General features: G+C 35.0%; 1 protein-coding gene across 1 annotated transcript; it reads left to right on the forward strand.

The window, feature by feature from the left end:
• The first annotated feature begins 11,276 nt into the window (after window positions 1-11,276).
• On the forward strand, window positions 11,277-11,969 carry LOC126608490 (monothiol glutaredoxin-S10-like). The gene has a single exon (XM_050276422.1). The coding sequence runs from the start codon at window positions 11,527-11,529 to the stop codon at window positions 11,833-11,835; it is 309 nt and encodes a 102-aa protein (XP_050132379.1). The 5' UTR covers window positions 11,277-11,526; the 3' UTR covers window positions 11,836-11,969.
• Window positions 11,970-23,348: the final 11,379 nt, after the last annotated feature.

The raw sequence follows: 23,348 nt of genomic DNA on the forward strand, positions 1-23,348 counted from the left end.
GAAGGCTTTATATAGGGACATGGGAGACTAGTGGATTGGCATTGTTTGCTTTAATAATTCGATGGTGAAGGAAAAACGAGAATTCCAATAGATATTTAAGCCATCCCATCCAAATGCTGCACACTGTAGCTTTATTAGAGCATGAAAGTTGCATGCACAAAAATTAACCGAATCTTTTTGCATACGGAAATTATAGAGACGTGTCCTTTGTACGGCTTCACCTTCATATCTTGTTCTATGATATGCTATTGTCTAAACGGGTACCTTGCTGTATTCTCCTTTTTTTTTTTTTTTTAATAATTTATTACTCTTGTGCTAGCTAGATTGCTTATTTACATGTTTGTTTAGTGTTTCTTTTATATGACGGTAACACCAAGTCACATATTAATATGAGAACACACTCATTTCCGTTTGTTCTACATTTTCTGCACATAGGAAGGGCTATGGTACTCGGCGAGTTGATGATAAACGGCTCACTACAAGAAAGGGTTTATTGTATTTGATCTGCCGTATCTATCCTTAAGCATCTGCTGAGTTGGAGAAACTAGTTGGTTTTATCCATTTGGGACCTCCTTTTTCGTATTTGGATTCGCATCCAATTCATGAAAAGGATACAGAAAGCCAAGTGAAATGAGAAAATACATGTCCCCAAGAATTATACATATGCAATGTTCAAACCTGTCAAAAACTACTTACAACTCAAAAATTGATCAAGTACTGATGCATAATTAGGTTCCCACAAGAAGCCTAGCTAATACAAATTGGTTTCATTCCATTCCAAAAATGTCAAAACAAATTTGCGACCTAACGAAAATTTTAATTAACTAATCAGTCTCCTCTCACTTTCGACCGACGATGATACACAGCGGGGTACGTCCTAAATCCAAAAACTGCCGTACATGGAGTGAGATGACAAATCGATATGCAATGAGGTCCTGCCGTGGTCCCAAATGTTATCCCCTATGTATCTTTCCATGTCAAAGTGATGTAGTTTGTTGCTTTTTGTTATTCTATAACTGGAAAAATACATGTATTTAATTTTCTTGTCTATGTTCCTGGAACTTACTAATATCTAGTCTGGACCGCCCATGCATAAACCATGTTTTTGAAAGGTCGATCGAGATGTTGATATATTGTCCATCAGTCATCTCTAGAAGAATGAATCCCATCAAATGGAAAGCTCCTTCACTTTCTTTTGATCGATTTTCCATCACCACTTCGAATCCTGGTCATGCGAATTGATGCTAACGTGTCTCAGGGATACGTATTTATACTCCTCAATTTATATGTATATATATATATATCGGTACTATGATTCTTTATATCATATATATGGAGGAAATGATCATACCTGTGATTTCAGGTCTCATCTCATATTCTCGTGCATGTGTGTGTCACGACCTATAGAAAGCCTGTGACAAAGTACTTTATTAAGGAACAATGGCCTTACCTAAATGGCCCAGCATTATGGCAATTGGGAGCCAAGGGTCATCTTGGAGGTTCCATGACCGTACATTACGCGGCTCTCTCGTACTTATTGCAGCATGCATAAATATGCATTAATGCATGCATGGCTATTTATCATCGTATTTTATGCATGACTTCCATATAACATATATATATATATATATATATATATATATATATATAGCAGTGATTCTAATGTTAACTGCACTGCGGATAAAATATTGACAACTGTAAATTTGTAGTATTCAACGGTATATCAAAGACATATATATTAACCCCATATTAACCCATATTAACGACAAGTGCAGTTTAAAACATTGAAAAGCTTATATATTAGTATATATAAATATATTTTAGGCTGCACATTTTATTAGACCTGTTATTAAATGCAACTTAGAATAAGTTTATATGTGCGGGACTCTCATACACTAACTTAATACAACATTAATCACTCATGTAGCCTTGTTTCACAAAATAATCTTATGATTCGAAGCATTCATTTCGACTATCAATATTATTCATGCATCATGAACCTTCACACTTTACATTAATGACTCGTTTGGATGTACTTTTAAAATAACTGAAAACGGTTTTAAATAAAATGTTTTTGGGTTTCAAAAGCACTTTAAGTGTTTTCTTCAAAAATCACTAAATATGCATTTTTTCCAGGAAGCACTTTAAGTGTTTTTCCATGATTTATTAGCATTTTTACTAAGGATTGTTTTCAAAAACATTTTCACTAAAAACGTTTTCAGTCATTTTAAAAGGATATCCAAATGAGCTCTAACACATGATATATGTACCTTCCATGACTATTCTCTTTCGTTCAAACTAGCTAATATGCGAGAGTGTGTGTGGGGGATAAGGTCCTTATAATTACACGTGTAGGTAGCGTAAGTTGGAAAAAGAATGCCAACTTTTTAAGTCAAAAGTTATTAAAGATAAAAAAAAAGTAACGCGACGACGGATCGTGGCATCACGCAAATTAGGGTTTTGGGTTGGTGAGGTCAGGTACGTGAGAGGCTCTTGTGTGAGGTCAGGTACAGGCCCTGTACAGATTCTCTCGATTGTTTTATTCCTTCTCAGAAAGGAAAGAAAGGATTCTTTGTAAGGAAAACTAATGAAAAGGGTTTGAAAACTTTGAGTTTTAATGATAAGGACAAAATAAATGGTAAAGTGAATAGTACCAGGATTGACTTTTTAGTGTAAAAATGTGATTTTTCGTTAAAATAAACAGTACCGGATGCTTTTCGTTAAAGTTCCCTTCTTTGTATGCTTCGTGAGGACCCCTATTTGCTTTTATCTCACACACAGATATATACAGATATATTAATTTTTGAAAAATAAATAAACATTATACATACATATATATATTAATGCATGCTTTCGTGGATTCGAAACAGACAGAATAACACTTCTCCGTCCAAAATCTTAAAGCAGAAAGACAAAAAGAATCAAAATCTCTCCCCAACTTATATTGTGCATAAATATGTCATTTCTATTATCGAACAATATATTTTTTATATGATCACTACTTCAGTAGCTTGCTTGCCTGCGATTCGTGCTCTGTTGTTGGTGCTGCTGGCATCTTCTTAGTTCTGACTAAGGAAGATGCTAATTTTGACATCGATATTTTCTTTTGTTCTGTAAGTATCCGCGCGTTAAACACGTTGACAAATTAAGCATGTGTTTGATTTATCTCTATGATCTTGACAAAGGAATTTAAGCTGTATATTGATGATCAAGGGATACCAACATTTTTCAAATAATTAATGGGGGGGGATATATACGGCATCTCAAGTAGATATATCGTGCTTGCTTTAAAATATCAATTCTTAAGTGATGGATTTGTGACTAGCCAAAAAATATCAGTCTTAAGTGATGGATTTGTGACAATTTGGCTTGTCTTTTATATTTCTGTAAAAATTCTACCAAAATCTTGTCACTTCCAAATTTTCAATCATGATTTGTAAAAATTCTTTACGAATTTTGTAATAGTCAAAGTAATAATTGTATACACAAAGCTTGAAACAAAATGATATGTAGAATACATACATCTTACAAAACTTAAAAGGTAGAGGGAATACGTAAATAGGAATCTTAAGATTTCTTTCAATTAATAATCTTATTTGGTTTGACAACATTCAGGTTACCGACTTTGTTGAAGAAAATCCTAAATTTAAATCATATAAACAACAATTTGTTGAATAATATAACAAAAAGTATTTCTCCGAATCATTGTTCTTTTACTAGAGATTTGTAGTTTCGGAGAACATTAGAGATTTTTGGTGATTCATGGCATCGGATGTTAGAGTGTAGAATTTGATGTATGAGATGGTGTCACTTGTAATTAGATTAGAAGATTTGTTAGTTAAGGCAGTTAGTCTTGTGGTTGTAGGAGTATAAATATCTCAACCTTGTATTACTTGGATATTAAGAAATATAACAAGAATATTCTTCTTCTCTCTCTAAGTTCTTTCTTTCTCGCTCTAAGTTTTATGCATTCTTCTTCTTTGTTGCATAAGATTGATCTTGGTTAACATGGTATCAGAGCAAAAATGGGATTATAAAGAAGAAAGCTTTGTTAGCTACTATTCAGGAGTCTGAGTGTACTGATTTGTCTCTCATTGAACCAACTACATACAAAATTGCAATGAAGGATCCCACTTGGTTTAAAGCTATACAAGAAGAGGTCAATGCTTTAAATAAACAAGGTACCTAGAGTATGGTGGTTTTACCTTCTACAAAGAATTTGGTGGGATGCAAGTGGATATTCAAGATAAAGAGACATTCTGACGGCATTATTGCTCAACATAAAGCTCGCCTAGTAGCTAAAGGGTTCAGTCAAGAACCTAGGATTGACTATGAGGAAACCTTCAATCTTGTGGTTAAACCCACAACTATTAGGCTAGTATTAGCTCTTGCAGCTCAATTCAGTTAGCCTTTTAGGCAACTAGATGTAAGAAATTCCTTTTTACATGGCATTTTGGAAGAAGAAGTGTATATGGCTCCAGGGTTTGCAAATGTGAATCATCCTCATCTAGTTTGCAAGCTACACTAGTCTCTATATGGACTCAAGCAAACTCCTCGAGCTTGGAATGACAGATTCACAAAGTTCTTGCCTCATTTGGGTTTCCAAAACACCTATTCTGATTCTTCTTTGTTTGTCAAGAAGGGTGATTCTGGTATTGTCATTCTCTTGCTTTATGTGGATGATATTATCATCACAGGAAGTGCAGCTATGCAACAAGTTATTCATGCCTTAACAACTGAGTTTGACATCAAGGATTTAGGAAACTTGCATTTGTTTTTGGGTATTCGCGAACTATAACTGGATTATGTTTGTCTCAATCCAAATATATTTTAGATCTTCTTACTAAAACTAAGATGGTTGATTGTAAACCCTATGATACTCCTTGTTTGCCTTACAACAAGCTTCTAAAAGATGATGGTGATCCCTTATATCAATCCTACCTTATACAGAAGTGTGGTAGGTGCATTGCAGTATCTCACATTTACAAGGCCCGATATAGCTTTCTCTGTCCATCAAGTGTGTCAGTTCATGCAAAATCCTATTGTAATACCTTGAAAATTTAAATATATGAATATGTGGAGAAAATAAAAAATAATCGATTTATGGGTATAAAAATTTAATTGAGAAATTTGAAAAATTTATGTTCTAAAAAATTATTATAATTCACATCGTAAAATTTATCGATAGGTGAGAAAAAGACAAAAATGCTCTTGGTTGACCAAACGAAATTATACGGAGATGAATTCTAATCCTTGTATGTTTTGTTGTATTTCTTGACATAATTGGATAGAAGAAGATCCTACGAGCGCATAAGTGCAAACCGTTCGTGAAACAAAGTTATAATGAATGAGTTATTAGCGTTTAAAGTTAGGGACATTTTTGTAAATTTAATCCCTTTTAGAAGGCTCTAGATTTTCTGGAGCACTGAGATTATGCCACGTGTGTGGCTGGGATGAAAGGAAAGGAAGAGAAATGAGAGAGATGGACGGTTGAGATGAAAAGGAGAGAAGAGAAATGATGGGGGATATGCCCAATCGAGGGAGGAAGAAAGGAGGGAAATGAGGAGGAAGAGAAGAAGGGGAACCGGACCCTCCCTTGACCTGTGCCCCGACCCGGTTTCTGGGTGATTTTCCGACAAGAAATCGTTGGTTTTTCCGGCAAATTGAAAATTGCCAACACCTGGACTTGTCTCAGCGACCCTCCCTCTTCCATTTCCACCCAAAATTTATTGGGTTTGAGTTTGAATTCGGGTAGAACGGAACTCGTGGGTTCTGAGGGTGCCACGGCGGAATTTCGACGATCATGAAGGTAATGTCGACCACCACAACCATCAAATCACTTCTCCTGAGGCCACGAACAAAGCCCAAACAATTTTAGGGGTGGTGGTGTTGCGAATTGGTCGAATTGAAGAACACCAAAATTCCAAGGTTCCGATGGTTTCGAGGGAAATTGGAGCTTTTCCTGGCCAAATTGGGCTTAGTCACAGGTATAAAAATTGCTCCTGTAAAATTTGGTAATTTTTGGAATTAGTTGAATTTTTCCAGCGAGTCGAGGCGGTCAACTGCCCCGTGCGGCTGCGCGTGGCCAGTGGACCGATGCTGTCATTTTATGCAAATTTAAATATTTTAAATCCGTAATTGGTAATCATTTGATGTGTTTCGATTGTGAAAGCTAATGTTGAATATTTCTGATTCTAAAATATTTTCAGAAATGGCTATAAGAATGGATTTAAACGGAATTATGAATTACAAAAGGCTTGATCCCGCTAAAGGGTACGTAGGCAGTCTAACAAGAGTTAGATCCAGCCTTAATAACCGAGATTTAATCTTTAGTTAGGAATTGGATTTAAGAGAAGAAATTGGTAATAAATTATTAAAATTTAATCGTATGTTTTGGTAAGTTAATTATAGTTATAATTTTTGTGAGGAATTAAGAAAATTAAATAAAAAATAGTGATTATTGGTAGTAATGTAACAAGAGTTTAATTTTGGGTCTATCATCGAAATCATTTCCTGAAAATAAATATTTTAGGGGCAAGGCATTACACCTATGGTTTCTCATTTTATTGCAGTCAAACGTATCCTGAGGTATTTAAAGGGTACTCTTCATCATGGCATCCATTATTCAAAGGGATCCATGCAATTAAAGGCCTTTAGTGATGTTAATTGGGCAGGAAACCCTAATGATAGGAGGTCTACTACTGGCTTGGCTGTGTTTTTAGGGAACAATCCTATTTCTTGGTCTTCCAAGAAGCAATTGACAGTCTCTCAATCCTCCATAGAGGCTGAGTATCGAGCCTTGTCATCCACTTCTGCTGAAAATAGACTGGATCAAGCAACTGTTAGAATTTTTGCAGGTTCCTTTCTCCTCAACACCTGTTTTATTCTATGATAATTTGTCAGTCATTGCTTTGGCTTTTAATCCAGTTCAACATCAACGCACTAAGCACTTAGAGGTTGATGTTCACTTTGTGCGTGAAAGAGTTGATAAGAAACAGCTATCTGTCCAGTTTGTGTCATCCAAGGAGCAGTTTGCTGATATTTTGACCAAATGATTGAGTTCTCCTTTGTTTCATGCTCATTGTAACAATCTCATGCTCTGTACATCAAAGCATGAGTTTGCGGAGGGATGTTAGAGTGTAGAATTTGATGTATGAGACATATCTCAACCCTGTATTACTTGGATATTAAGAAATATAACAAGAATATTCTTCTTCTCTCTCTAAGTTCTCTCTCTCTCTCTCTCTCTCTAAGTTTTCTGCATTCTTCTTCTTTGTTTCATAAGATTGATCTTGGTTAACAACGGACCCATCACTCTTCAATGGGTAATGCTAAGGAGACCAAATTTGCAAACCAAATTTACAAACCAAATGTTGTGGTTGTTGATGATTGGATTATTACTTAAGCGTTGATTAACGTGCTTATTTCCTATTGGTGACACATCATTTAGTTTGCAAATTTGGTTTAAAACTTTGGTCCCCCTAGCATTACCCCTCTTCAATTAAAGAGGGCCTTTATTTACCTGAAGGGCCTTGTTCAACCTAGGGTCAACCTTCAAGGTGTTAACAAATCAAAAGGCGAAAAGAAGAGATCGATATTGATTGCAAAACTCTGAATCTTATTTTATAGACAAAAGAAAAAAAAATCAGAACAATTGTCAAGAACGACTACACGACACAAATGCAACATCTTGCCAAAACATAATTTGGAACAAACAGGAAAGCACTCTAACCTTAATTAGTAGAAAATATGAAATAAATTAAACAATCTTTGTTGAACAATCTTTTTTCAACACCACTCACCATCAAGCCAATAGTGGTATTCAACGTTATAAGTTTGCTAAGAGAAGCCGATGAGTATGCCCTTCTTGATACCCATGCCAATGCTGATGTAAATTTTTATTGCTAGTAGCAATGCCAGTGTCAATGTCAATGAAAGCTTCTAACCCCAATGCGAACTTCCCATGTCAATGCAAACTTTCATTGGCAACACTAATGTCAATACCAAATAACATAAAATAACAAACTGGTGCCGAGCGAAGATAAAGCGGGTCAACATCCATCCTAGACAAGCACAAGCAACCAATGTATGTCCAAAGACTCCAAAGTAAGCACCACCTTCATTTTCGTGACGAACATCATCCTAGACCAAAGGCGGAACTACAATCAGAGACTAAGGTGGCCTGTAGCTCAAGGGGGAAAAGTTTGAAAAATTATGACTAATTTCTAGACCTCCTAACCATTTTGCATGAATTATCCCAACCTACTAACAAGAAATTAGCCACCCAACAACTCAAAATTCTCCGAAAATGGAAACCAGACTAATGCATTGAAACTTCTTGTTAAAAAGAAAATAAGGAAACAAACTTATACGTTTGCAGGAAAGAAAAATTATTAGCCCACCCTTGATAAAGTTCCTAATTCCGCCAACATGATCATGATTCACTTTTACATTTTCCAACAGGACAAACAGAAAAACAATCTTTGTAGAACAAGTATACCAAATCCACAATGACAAGACTAACTTAGAAAACAAAACAATCTCCCAAAAGTTCCTAACTTTATATTTTCCAACACTTGAAAATTATTAACCCTCGGGTTTGGACGACAACAAGTCAACACTAAACGTTTCCATGATAGTTCTTTTGATGATTATCTTGAGTACAACAGTACAAGCACGATCATTGACGCTATAAATCCACATATGTTATAATATAACTAAACAACAAAATGTGTTTAATATTCTTTAAAAAATCGTTGTGACTTAAGACACACAACACATAGAAGTGGCAAGGTCAGTTCCATCTCTCTCACTCTCTTTTTAAAATTCTCTTTTGAGTTCGGATTGATATTCTAACTAGGCAATCACACATCATCTGCAAATTTGCCAACTTAAAATTCTTAAATCCCGATGCATGCATCACAGCATCATCGTCTGTGTGATGCAACTTCTATTCGTGAGCGTCTTCATCAAACACCTAATTATATCAAGTTTGACATCATGCTTAAGTTCCTCTCAAATTTGTAACAAAGGGTGTTTTCGTCCACAAATAAAAACCCACAGTCTCTTAACTTAATTTTTTAAAGGATTTTTTATTAGCATTCCACATAATGTTGAATAACCTCACATTAAAATTTATTATTAAATTACATATATACCCTAATATGCAATGACTATTTAGGCATCATAAAGTTTTTTTTTTTTAAATAAAACTTTTAAATGCATCCCAATCACTTTTATCATGTATATCTCATTATTATTTTTCTCTTCAAGCTCTGAAAAAGTCACTTCCACCCTCCACTATAGAAAAAGAAAAAAAAAAAACTCTAACTAACCAATAAAAGTACAAATACTTTGATTGAAAAAAAAAAATATTTTTGACAAATTAAACATGAAACCAACGTTTTAAAAACTTAACATGAGATAAGACTTTATAATTTTTCTTTGTTTTAGAGCAAGTCCACCAGGGCTTGCTTTGCCCAGGACCCAGCACAAAAAACAGACTGGCGCTCAGTCAATTTGCTCCAGCCCACAAAGTTGCCTGGCACCCAGCCCATGCCAGGCAACAGACCAGCCCAATTTTGACAGACCCAAGAGCCGGCCTATTTGGCTGGCGCGTGCACGACACTCGCGTCCAGGGCGAGTAGTCGACAAGCTTGCAAAGGGCTGTCAGCCCACTTGTGCTCCGGAGTGACGCGGCATGCTCATAGCCGTTGGATTTCCAACGGTAAAAAAAATTTAAATTTGACTTTTAAAATGGACCGTTCGATCATAGATCAATGGTCCACGTTAATTAACTAAATTAAAATTTATTAAAAAATACAGAAAATTTAATTTTTTTTTTCTATAAATACCTGACCCTCATCTTCCACCTTACACCACATTTCAATATTTTCTACACTTTCTACCAAAGCTTTCATATACTTTTTGTGTGAAAAAAAATACCAAAAAGCTTGTGGTTGAAGAATAAAGAGTATTTGATGAGTTTATGTAATTTCATTTTAGTGTGTTTTTTTTTATAGTTTATTTGATGAGTTTATGTAATTTTATTTTAGTGTGTTTTTTTTTAAGTTTATTTGATGAGTATGTAATTTTATTTTAGTGTGTTTTTTTTTTAAGTTTATTTGAAATTTTATCCGAAATTGGTTAAAAATCTTATCCAAAATAAACTAAAAAAAAAAAACACACACACCAAATAAATGCGCTAGGTGCCAGCGCATTTTTTTAGGGGTGGAGATGTTTTGGCCTATTACTGTTCACTCCAGTATATCACTGTTCACTTGAGTGGATAAATGCGCTGGGTGCTAGCCCAAAGTCCTTAGGGGTAGACTTACTCTTAGTGATATCAACCACGTCATCAATCAAATTAAGGCATTCTATGTAACCAATGATTGGTGATCCATGCAGAGATATCAACGAAAATAGCTTTTGACTGGTCATGGAGCCTACGATTTAGTTCAGTTATGAAAAGCTAATCCTGCTTACTTTTATCATTGATAAGACAGTGAGACCTACCCATTCAAATAAAACCCCCAATTACAAATTGAATGTTTCATGCAATTACACATTACAAACTCGATTGCAGCAAGTTATTCGGAGGTAATAAAATTCATGTTATTCGAAGATAATAAAATTCTTTGTTTGGTTTAACATCTAAATTTGTGAGGGTTCCGATTGACGGGTACCAATTTTTGGTTAGCTATCCAAATTTACCATTTTTTGCGTACTTAAACATGATCGATCACAAAGCGATGCCTCTACATGGGACACTGAGTTTGCATCTAGGATGTGGTTAGTATGAGGTATATGTAGAAAATGAAGGGTGTATGAAGAGAGTGCAGGGTTTGAGGGTATTATGAAAAAGTATGTGAGGTGTATTAAGTAAGACAAACTTCAACTAAAAAAATAAGTGTGAGGTGTATAAAGTACGTGAGTTGTATTAAATAATATGTAAGTGTAATTAAAACAACCCTTTTTAAAATATTTTTTTTCAATCTTTCATATTCCACTTTACGCCACGTTTGGCTTATCTCTATAGTGTCTTAGATTCTTAGCACATAAGTTAGTGTATTAACTATTGAGCCAAACAAGTGCCTTTCATATCAAGGGCAGTTTGGGCATCAATCCAAATATCTAAAGGAACCTTCCGCTTTTGCATTCCCTTTTCCCTATCGGATTTAAAGAATGCATATAATATGTAATCCCACCTTGCTAGCTTCCCATTTGGCGCCTATATATACATGCCCATAAGATATCAAATTCCATCACCAAACCAATCTACTACTAGTAAGTTGCATGCAAACCCACAAGCTTCGTTACCTACATTTGCTCCATTTCCACAATTTTCGCTCACATTCCCATCTAGTTTCTTGGCTTCCACACAAAAGTTCCTTTAAGTCTTTAAACCCTAATCCGATATCGTAAGCATCCTTACCAACTAATTTTCATTTAGCCACATATACATTCCACTTCTTGGGTACATTTTAATTTCTTTCTAGCTATTTGAGAACAACAGTATATCCATTAATGGATCGTGTAACAAAATTGGCATCACAAAATGCCGTAGTGATATTCAGCAAGAGCTCGTGCTGCATGTCCCATGCAGTCAAGAGACTGTTTTACGAACAAGGGGTAAGTCCTGAAATCTATGAGCTCGATGAGGAGTCAAGAGGGAAGGAGATGGAGTGTGCTTTGACAAGGCTAGGTTGCCAACCTTCAGTGCCTGCTGTCTTCATTGGTGGCAAATTTGTAGGCTCAGCCAATACAGTCATGACACTTCATCTCAATGGGTCGCTAAAGAAATTGCTAAAAGATGCAGGAGCATTGTGGCTCTAATTAGCAACATTAATTAGCAGATGCTCCACTTAATATGTGTCTCAAATAGTTAAAAGGGATAACTTAGTTGTATTTTTCCTTTTGCTTTCCTCTTGTTACATCCAGCGGCTTAAAGTACAATGGAACTACATATCACTTTTGAGTATTTGTCTAAATATACTTTTTGAAGTTTAGCACTATATACAGGTAATCTTTTTCTCTCACATCATCCACGTACATAATACTTTACTAAATATCTGTCCCTATAGATCAAACTTTTAGTAGCTGTAACCCAAAAGAAAATGCATCATACAATATTGTTTCAGATTGATATATACTAATATAGTGGGTTGAATTAGCTAATTAAGAAAATGAATAAATGGAAGACAAAAGAAGATGTTTAGCATATGCCACCACAAACAAAATAAATAAGGCTAGGATGCTTTCTGAGTAAATTAATTAATTTGCCTATATAGCTAGGTTAGTGCCATGCAAAAGCATTATTCGGACGCGAAATGGCTGAAGATCGGTGCATAAATTTGCGTCAGGTACCCTCTTGAGTAAAACTCTGAAATTCTACCGGCGGAGATGTTCCATTTCAATTGCAGATGTCTTGTCAATAATGAAAATTATGGATATATTATAAAGAACTTTAACGAAAAGATTATGTTACTGTTTATTTTAACGAAAAATCATATTTTTGCACTAAACAGTCAATTCTGGTACTATTCATTTTACTCTTTATTTTGTCTTTATCATTAAAACTCAAAATTTTCAAACCATTTTCATTAATTTTCTTTATATTATATTCTTTGATGGCTAAATCTAAATTAAAATTGGATTATCGGCTTTATTGCAGCTATATGAACATATATATCCTTGGTAGTGTTGTTCCATCACGCATATATGGCCCTTCCAGTAATCCGATGTTCATCTGGACAGCTTTGAGCCTTACATAAACACATGTGGCCTTTCCAATTTATAAATGCTTATTCCTGTTACCCTTGTTTACAATAAAAAATATTATTAGGCCTTGGTTTGGCCTAATAAGACAATTTGCAAAGGAAATTTAACTTGGACTTTTAGGGTGCGTTTGTTGCACCGGACTGTCTCGGACTGGACTAGCTTCAGGGATTAAGCTGGACTGGCTTAGACTAGACTAAACTGGACTAACTTAGTGAAGCGTTTGGTACAGTGTCGGACTAAGAAGCAGGACTATAATATTATATTATTTAATCTATATTTATTAATATTTTATTTTTTATTTAATATATCAATTAATATTTTGTATTACTTTATCTTTTGTCCTATTTTTCTAGAACCATCTTCCTCTACAATAATCAAGGAACCTAGAAGAAATTATAACAACATGACTGACCCACAATCAAAACCAAAATTTTACAGCAAAATCAGGCAGGACTCTCTCTTCTTCGTTGGAAATTAGAAGCATCAGCAACAAAGGAGAGTTGATACCCCCCTCTCCTCCTCCAAGCCTTTTTTTCTTCTAATTTTCAATTTATAAATCTAATCTTCAATCCGTTTTTGTCTACCCGACCACCGATTCGAGCCCATCAACCCTCTCCCTCATCTTCTCCCTCCTACTCTGGTTTAGATGCAAATCAGTTTTTCTCCAATTGTAGATTTAGATATTCCAGCGGAGAAGGAATAGGCGGAGGCCATGCGGAGAAAGAATAGGCGGAGGCCATTCCATCTGAACATTAGGGCTCGACCATTTGGTTAGGGTCTGATAGGGATTGAGTGGGAATTCGAAGGATTATTTGATTTGGGGATTTAGGGTTTTTGGTGGTTGCTAGATCGTGAAGGGGAGGTGCGTTGAGAGAGAGGCTTTTCTGATTTATTGGATGTCGTCATCGCGGCCGATAAAGGTTGAGGACGCTAGGAAGACAACGATGTTGAGTAGCTTCGAAAGGTGAGGACGAGAACGCGAGAGAGAGACGGTCTTAGCAATCCCATGGGTTTCGGGGGGTCTCGCTAAGACCGTTTAGTGAGGCATCCAATCCGGGCGAGCGAAACTTAGTCCCACTTAAGTTAGTCCACACAAATAACAAACAAGGGATTGGACTAATTGTTAGTCCAGTCTAGTCCAGTGAGGCCTAGTGAAGGGAAACAAACACACCCTAAGTTTACTCTAAATGAACAGTGTATTAGGACAGATGATACGTCATCTATTCTATTGAGGAAAAATAGTTTGGAAAAACTAAATGTGGTTAGTTTTGTTATTAGTTGTGGTTAGTTAGAATTGTAAAAGTTTAGTTAAGGAAGTTAAGGGTATAAATGTAAAGAGCCCAAGGCTATATATATACACATCCATGTAATTGTTTATTGACTGAAATGAAATACAATCTTGTAGAAGAAGCTTTGCTTTTCTTTATGGTATCTCGCCTTATCGCTTCACAACATCGTTTCCACCTTCTGCATCGATCGATCTTCTCTTGATCGTTTCTTGTTGTTTCAACTTTGATTCTTCGGTTTTTCTTCTCCGATCTCTCTTCTGTTCGTTGATTGCTTCTTGTTTTGGGATCATGGCTTCTCCATCTGAATCGTCCCCAATTGGATTGTCTTCTCCGAGTCAAACCCCTAATTTGGCTTCTAATCCTCCTTCTCTGAATTCGTATACTTCTCTTACGATTCACAACATTGGAAGTATGGTGCCGATCAAATTGAAAAGCTCCAACTATCTTCCATGGCGAGCGTTGTTTGCTCCTATTTTCTGGCGATATAAGCTTCTTGGTGTGATTGATGGAACTGAGATTTGTCCACCGCCTCCCTTGTCTGATCGCTCGCTGAATCCTACTTTTGAGGAATGGTATGAAAAAATCAGAATCTCCTGATCTGGTTGAATTCCACACTTTCTGAAGAGATAATTCTGTTCACGGTTGGGGTTTCGTCTTCTCGCGAGCTTTGGGTGAAGCTTGAACAGCGTTTTGGTGGTGTTTCGGAGGCTTACATTCATCAATTGCGATCTCGTCTTCAATCGGTTCAGAAAGGTTCCAATTCTATCTCTGTTTATCTCCAGCAAATCAAGGAAATTACGGATTCATTACATGCTGCGGGTTCTTCTGTCTCCGATCGTGATCTCATTGCTGCCACTTTACATGGTTTACCTGATGAGTTTGAGTCATTCATCGACTTTATCATGCTTCGCTTGTCTTCTACGTCTCTTGATGAACTTCACGGTCTCTTACTTACCAAGGAACTTTCTATGGCTCGACGGAAAACAGTCGCCTCTGCGGTTGAACCTTTTCAGGCCTTCTCAGTGCAATCTCAGCCTCATCTACTTCCTACTCCCTCTGCCTTTGCTGCTCAGTCTTCACCTCTTCAATTCAAATCTCATTAGCTGGAGTGCTAAGAAACAAAGCACGGTTGCTCGTTCCTCCACAGAAGCCGAATATAGGTCTCTGGCTCACACCGCTGCAGAACTTACTTGGGTCTGTAAAATTCTGCGTGATCTTCACTGTTCTCTTCCTAAACTGCCTACACTTTGGTGTGATAACCTCTCCGCCATCTCCTTAGCTTCCAATCCTGTCTTTCATGCTTGTACTAAGCATATCGAACTTGACTACCACTACATTCGCGAACTGGTTTTAGCTCATCTGCTTAAAGTGCAGTTTGTTTGCAATGCCGATCAATTGGCTGATCTACACACTAAGTCTTTGTCCAAAACCAGGTTCCGCTACTTGTGTTCCAAGCTTCCTCTTGGCATCAATTCTGATTCCACCTCTCGCTTGAGGGGGTGTATTAGGACAGATGATATGTCATCTATTTATGTTGAGGAAAAATAGTTTGGAAAAACTAAATGTGGTTAGTTTTGTTATTAGTTGTGGTTAGTTAGAATTGTAAAAGTTTAGTTAAGGAAGTTAAGGGTATAAATGTAAAGAGCCCAATGCTATATATATACACATCCATGTAATTGTGTATTGACTGAAATGAAATACAATCTTGTAGAAGAAGCTTTGCTTTTCTTTACAATGCATGCCTAAATTGTTTTTAACTTGTCAAAAATACCATAATCTCAGTCTTTCCTATTGACTGAAGAGAGTATTAAATGCGAAGTACTTTGGTGTTTTAGAGGGAAGGTGATCGTGAATTTAGGCAAAACCACCGTATTGGTTATGCTGATCTTCATTCACCCCCAAAATATTTTGGATTATTTTCCTATTAATGCATCATTTTTTGGAAAGTAATCCTAGGTCGGCTTCAAATGAGAACATAGAAAGCATTGATGGAAGAGATGGATGGTATATTAAATACAAGCGAAGGACATAGAGGAAAGAACACTCAAATCATATAACAAAACATACTACAAGCTTTCAAACTAAAAGCTCATGAGACAACTTGAAACCAAGACCTTAGAACTTTAGGAAACCTTCCTTTAGACTCTAAGACCAATTAGAATTTGCTCCATTTCCATCTCTTTTGCATAGTATCAATTAACTAGCCTTAAGACAATTAGTCTGTTTGGTTGTAACCCTTTACAAGGAAGCATTTTTACCCAATCAGAGCTCAATCGATTGTTCTTAATTCATATAGGTATGTACTTTGCTTGATTGTGATATTAAGCAATATTAATATCAATTTCAGTTACTTATTGCTTTTATTGCTTACTGTCTTTACTTTCTGTTGTGAATGACTGACGTGATATGTTTAAATATAACTAGTTTGTATTTAACCCCATCTATGTAGTTTATGATCCAACATCAAGAAACAATTAAAGTTCTTAACATGCAAGACATTAAAAAGTACCAAACTTGAGCCAAACGTTGGCACAATTCTTTATAAAAAAAAGTTCTCCTACTTGTGGTGCAAGTACTCAATATACATATAATGTATTCTAATATATTACAATTTTATGTTGGCAGAAGCCAACAGTGGCACATCTGATAATTAACAAACCAAATGATTAAGCCTCTTTGAAGGCCAAAGTGTGAAGCCTATACCAACTGAGAAACAAAACTACTCTGCGAGCCAACAATGTTTGTTTTCACACGAACAACATTGATCATCATGATCATCATTTGGTATTGTTATGGAGTGTGCTAGTAGAATATATGAAGTTATGTTCCCCTTTCGATGTACTAGCTCATCTCATAGCGCTGTTACGCACTCAGTAACAAATTCAGAAGTTTTTCTTTCCCGAATAAGATTGTTTACACATAATTTAGGTTGTTTTTACTTCCTACTCTTCAGTTGCTTTGAGATATTTTGTCGGACATTCTGCTCAAATAAAAGCCATGCAATCAAGGAAAACATCAAATGTACATTAGATACTTTCATATATCACAATAATAAAAAGTGGAACAATTAATATACACGGACCCTAATGTGAAAATCGACGAGTGCATATACTTAGTTATCACTATATATAATCTTTTGCATTATCATCATCTCATTCTAAAGTGGAGGAACTACTAAGGAATAAGGTAGCTGGGAATTAATGTACATAGCAAACCTAAAATTTTCATTATATTTGTTGTTATAGACGCATAGTGGAGCCTCCTATCAAATTACTTGTCAAATCTTTGCAAAAGAGGGATACTTTTGAAGTTAACCATTGCTTTTAGCTGAATTATTCCAAAATATTGTAGGAATATTTGCTAGTAGCTATTTCCCAATCCCAATCTCTTTACTAATTACATCTTCCATCATACAAAGTTATTAGCTTAGTTAGGCTACGGAATTTAACTATGTAATTATATAATGTCGCACTTTGTAGGTTCTAATGATACTTCATTTTTTTGGAGATGTAGGAAATATCAACGAGTACGAGCTGCTGTTGGAGATGTAGGACAATTTTTTACGTTTATACTTTTATATGTACTTTACGTACGGACGTGTTCTTTGCTGTAATTTTTGTAAGAAATATGGGCTTGTAGTGAAAGTACGGGAATGGATCATTTTTAGCAGGATCCATGACATAGACACAGCCACAGGTACTTCCATTGTAAAGCAATCTCGTAGCGACACATAAGCCCATTCATCAACTCTTGAAGTTTCAAGGCAGAAACCATACTTACTTCGCCCAAAAAAGTATAAAACATACGATTCGGCCTTTTTGCCTCAAAGACTGGACACATGAACTTCATAATTTTAATACTTGATTAACCAGAAATGAAATCAAGTACTTGATGCATTGTAGTTTTGAAATAAAGTATGTACGTTACTATACGTAGATATAGGGTCTCTGTGTTGACAAATTGTTTATCTTGATTATATGTATCATATTTTACCGTTTTAATTAACATTATTTTGTATGTCCAGTAATATTTTAAAGAAAACGACACTTTAATGTATAATATATGCTTTAATCTTAACGTGTATGTACTAATGAGTTTCGCGTGCTTAGCATGGTATATAATTGTCCTATACTCCTGTCTATTAAGTAGCAAATCACATAAAGAAGAAAACATCTCCAACATGCATACGTGAATTACTACACATGCAACTAAAGATGTATAATATTCTGTTTGTGTTTCATTGGCGTGGCTTTGGTTGCTTCATCCTTACTCAACTTAATTAGCTTTTATCAGGATAAAAAGGTACAGGGCAGAACCAGCAAGCATGCATCTACATTTCATCAGACAAGTACTTATCCTGCTTTTCATCCATGTCATATATATATACAGGCCTTTTATACAAAGAGATCCTCATTTAAAAAAAAAATAGAGATTAGGTGTGGGGCCCACTTCACATTGAATTTCAACAATCTGAACCGTCCATTTTGTTAGTCTTGATTCATAAATCATCCTTGCAAAAATTCAATTCAATCCAAAACCATTTGCCTATTTAATTATCAAGATCAAATTTCATTGTTTCTTACATAACAAAGTATTCGTTTATTTCTTTGAATCCAATTAGATGTCTTAAATATTTCCGATTTGGCTAATATTTTGCAAGGATGATCTATGAGGTACAACTTGAAAAATAGACGGCTCCGATCGTTAAAGTTTGATGTGGTGTGAACCCTACAACCAATTCCCATTAAAAAAAAAAAAAAAAAAAAAGAGGATCTCTTCTCTTAAAGGCTTCATATATATATATCTGCAGAGTTCGATGCAAATTCAAGAACTTGAAAAAGGTTGATATTAAAAAGATGATTAGAAGGGTCACTAATCCATTTCTTCATGTAAGCGGGCAATTACTATTTGTGATAATGTGATAAACTCCCACTTTAGGGTGATTCGAAAGCTCTAAAACTATACCATAAACCCTAAACCCTACTATTAATAGAAAGATTAGCCGACATAATCCTGGACTAACCCACCAAAAGAATCTTCTTCCTAAACTCGTACAAATAATATTGAAAATATTCCAATCCAATCTACTTTCACGTTGTAGTATTAGATTTTCCCAAGGCTAGCAAATGAAATTAGGACGTGATGACGTTAAAACCTATATAAATGTGGCTTTTGTTGTCCTTGAGAATTAGCAATGGACTATTTTAATTTTTTTTAAGAAAAGTGGCGTAAGATAAGATGCATGCCCTAGAGATCGAAGAATAGAGGTGTACAACAAAGTTGAGAGTTGAATTCCACAATAGAGAGAAGAAAAAAAAATTAGTTTTGTATATACTTATAAGGAGTTGAGTTACTCATCGTATTGTCAATTAACTTCAACTTTCTTCACAACGTGTTGATGGTCCTGAGATCTTCAACCAACTCGTGAAAATCACGTTGATTGACATTAATCAAGTTGGACTCGGTGTCAAATTCAGGCCAACCTTGTCAATTATACACCTCCAATGGAGAATGAAAGTTGACTTCCAATCTTAGACGAGGTAAAGGCACTATCAGAGTTTGTCTACAACACACTACAATGCCAATCCAATCGTCCAACATTGCAACTTATACATCAGTGCACTGTAGAATTTCGTATTATTAGTAGGAATCTGGAAAGGTCTTGTGTGGGTGCTCTTTGGGTTGAGGCAATCGTGTAGTGTTTGACATTAGCGTTGTGACTGTATGTCGGGTTGTCAACTGAGCTTCTAGATCTTGGTTATTACTGAAAATTAGCACATGCAATTTGGTGCGTCCTTGTTAAGTCTGCAGAGGTTCACAGCCTCACAGCCGTAGGTAGAGTGCCACTAAATTCAGCTTTTCAGCTAATGGCTATGAGGACCGAGAACTATGGGTGCATATTGGGTTGGGTGGGATAATCATTCGAGTTGAATTGTACTTCAAGTATAGAAAAAAAAAAAACATACTGTCAAGCAGCGTATAATATCATATCATATTATATCATGAAGATGTAATTTAATTAAATGGTAAATAATTTTGAAGAAGGTTGAGATTTCACGATAAAGTTAATTAGTAATATGGGAATGAACTCAATTATTAATAAGCACACGCAATGTTCTTTCTTTCTCTGATGCGGAATTGATACTCTTAAAACGCTCCCTCACATGTGAAGAATTTTCAAGTTTAGCAAGTAAACAACACAAATCGAATGATGTGGAACACACTTAGTCGTTGAATTTCACACGTTAAACAACATGCTCTGATATCATGAAGAAAGTTAATGTTTTACCATAAAATCAATTGACAATATAGTAAATAGTCTCATTACTTATAAACACATGTAAAATTTCTTTATTTCTCGATGTAAAATTTATACTCTCAACAAATTCAAATTCCAGATCCCAAACGCGACAGACAAAAAGTCTCGTAAAACAAAATGTCTCCCGTTTTAAGTTTATATTCGCATTTGAATTCATCAACCCTATATTTATGAACTATAATTCTTCCTCTTGTCAAATATTTTTATTAATTTTTAGTCAGAGTAATTGGCTTGTGGTACGGATGTTAGGCAATAGTTGTTGGTTTGTTTGACCAGAAAAAACCATTAAAAACATAATAAAAAAATTATAATTTTACAGGGCCATTTAAAGTGACTTTAACTTATTAAGAGCTAGTTTGGTATTACTATGCTTTTTAAAAAAAACTGCTTATGTTATGTTGTGAAGATAAACATCTACAAAATAAAGTTCTTAAATGTTTGGTAAACCTTTTTTTTTTTGTAAAAGTGCTTTTAATAATATATAAAAAAAACAATGTTTGAGTGTTTGGTAAACTTTTATATAAATTGCTTTGAATATGTTACATGACTAAAAAAGATATAATATTTAATATAATATAATAGGGGCAAAAACTATACTTTTGTAAAACATGTGGGGGTATACTTGCTGACACACCCCGACCTAAATCAAGGCGTGATCACCCAGGGGAGTGGATCTTGTAAGCCTTATATGTATATTCCCATCTCTACCTAGCACGAAGCCTTTTGGGAACTCATTGGCTTCGGGTTCCATCGGAACTCCGAAGTTAAGCAAGTTCAAGCGAGAGCATTTCCAGGATGGGTGACCCACTGGGAAGTTCTCGTGTGAGTTCCCAGAAACAAAACCGTGAGAGCGTGGTTGGGGCCCAAAGCGGACAATATCGTGCTACGACGGAGTCGAGCCTGGGATGTGGTGGGGGCCTGAGCGGGGATGTGACATTTGCCATTTGGAAAGTTCATTAAATGAGCATTGATTACTATGCTTTGAAAAAAAAAAAACTTTTTTTAGAAGCATGGTAGACCTTAATTATGTTTTTCCATGCTTTTCTACTTTTATTAACAGCAGTTTAAAAAAAAAAACATTTTTTTTTGTTTTACCAAACACATTTAATGTTCTAGATTTTTTAATAAGTTGTTTTTTTTTAAAGCACCACAATCTCAAACCAACCCTAAATAAAAGTTGAAATATTTCTTACCATGTAAATTTATTACATGTTCTAATTAAAAAAAAAAGTAAATCCATAAAATAGGGAGTTTTATATATAGGACAAATACATTTCATAGAACTTCACTAGTTTAAATCATTTTAAGGAGAGACAAAAGTTCAAACTTCAATAAACCTAGCCCAAAAACAAGCAAATAAAAAATTTAAAATTGTAGTCGTGCTCCCAATATATTTGTTACTTAAAGAAAGCAAAACCGACACATTCTGCAAAATCAGTTTCACAATTCATACACTTCTTCAAGATTAATTTCAAAGTTTTCAACACTTTTGCAAGATCAGTTTCAAAGTTTTCATCATTTTTGCAAAGTATTTCTACAAGATAAGTCTTGGAATTTTTAGCACTTCTACAATATCAGTTTCAAAATTCCAGCATTTCTGCAAGATTAGTTTCAAAATTCTTACTTCTGTAGGATCGGTTGCAAAATTACAACACTTTTGCAATATCAATTTTTGAAATTTTAGCACTTCTGCAAGATCAATATCAAAATTCCAGCACTTCTACTAGTTTCAAAATCTCAATACTTATGCAAGATCAGTTTCAAAATTTTAGCATTTCTGCGAGATCAGTTATAAAATTTTCAATACTTTTGCAAGATCAGTTTCAAAATTCCAGTACTTCTACAAGATCAATTTTAAAACTTCTAGCACTTCTGTAAGATTAGTTTCAAAATTTCAATATTTTTGCAAGATTAGTTTCAATATTTCAGCACTTCTACAAGATCATTTTTAAATAAATGCACTTCTACAAGATCAACTTCAAAATTCATGCCTCTAAGTCATCAAAACCTCAAAATCAAATACTTTCAAGCAATACTAAAAAAAATCTAATCATTCTCATAAAAAAAAAAACACTCATAAATCTATGGAACAATAAGAAAAAGATGGGGAGGAGAGAGAAATACGAATAAGAAGCAGATGAGAGAAGAACGAAGAAGGAGAAGGAGAGCGAGGTAGGAAGAAGGAGGAGAGAGAGAAGTAGAAGAAAAAAGCCGAGAGAGTGAAAGAGAGAAACAATAAAGAGATAGAGCCCTATCTTTCAAACATAAGGGGATGAAATTGTAAATGTAATAAATAACAAGGTTTACAAGCTTGAAATTATTTTTGTCGAAAAGATAAAAATTTATTAAAGCTGAATGACAAGGTTTACAGCAACTGCAAGACTATTAAATAAAAGAGGTATTTGTTGATTCGTTCCCTGAACTTGTATGCAGCTGTCAATTTCCCCCTTGAATTTTAATTTTAGCCAATTACCTCCTTGAACTTTTAGAATTAGTCAATTTCCCCCTTAAACTTTAATTTTAGCCGATTACCCTCACGAACTTTTATAAATAGCCAATCCCCCCCGGTGCGTTAGATTTTTAAAACTTTTATTCAATTTTTCATCCTTTTTACCCTTATATAGTTGTCATGTGTTGTTTTCGTGATCAAGATGGATTAAAATTCTTAAAATCTAACGTTAGGGGAGAAATTGGCTATTTATAAAAGTTTATGGGGTAATCGGTTAAAGTTAAAGTTCAAAGGAAAAATTAGCTAATTATAAAAATTTATGGGGGTAATTGGCTAAAATTAAAGTTCAAGAGGGAGATTGACAACTCCATACAAGTTCAAGGAACAAACCGACAAATATACCTAAATAAAAAATGTGGTCAATCTCATTCTAAAGGAACTCGCCGTCATGCTTGGTAGCAAACGAAACCACCTCATGGGCAACAAAGTTTACTATCCCGCATAACAAACA

The sequence above is a fragment of the Malus sylvestris genome, chromosome 16 (assembly GCF_916048215.2).
Source record: "Malus sylvestris chromosome 16, drMalSylv7.2, whole genome shotgun sequence".
Lineage (NCBI taxonomy): Eukaryota > Viridiplantae > Streptophyta > Magnoliopsida > Rosales > Rosaceae > Malus > Malus sylvestris.

What these genes read in the sequence shown, in the direction of transcription:
- LOC126608490 (XM_050276422.1), top strand. Translation starts at nt 11,527, where the DNA reads ATGGATCGTGTAACAAAATTGGCATCACAAAATGCCGTAGTGATATTC.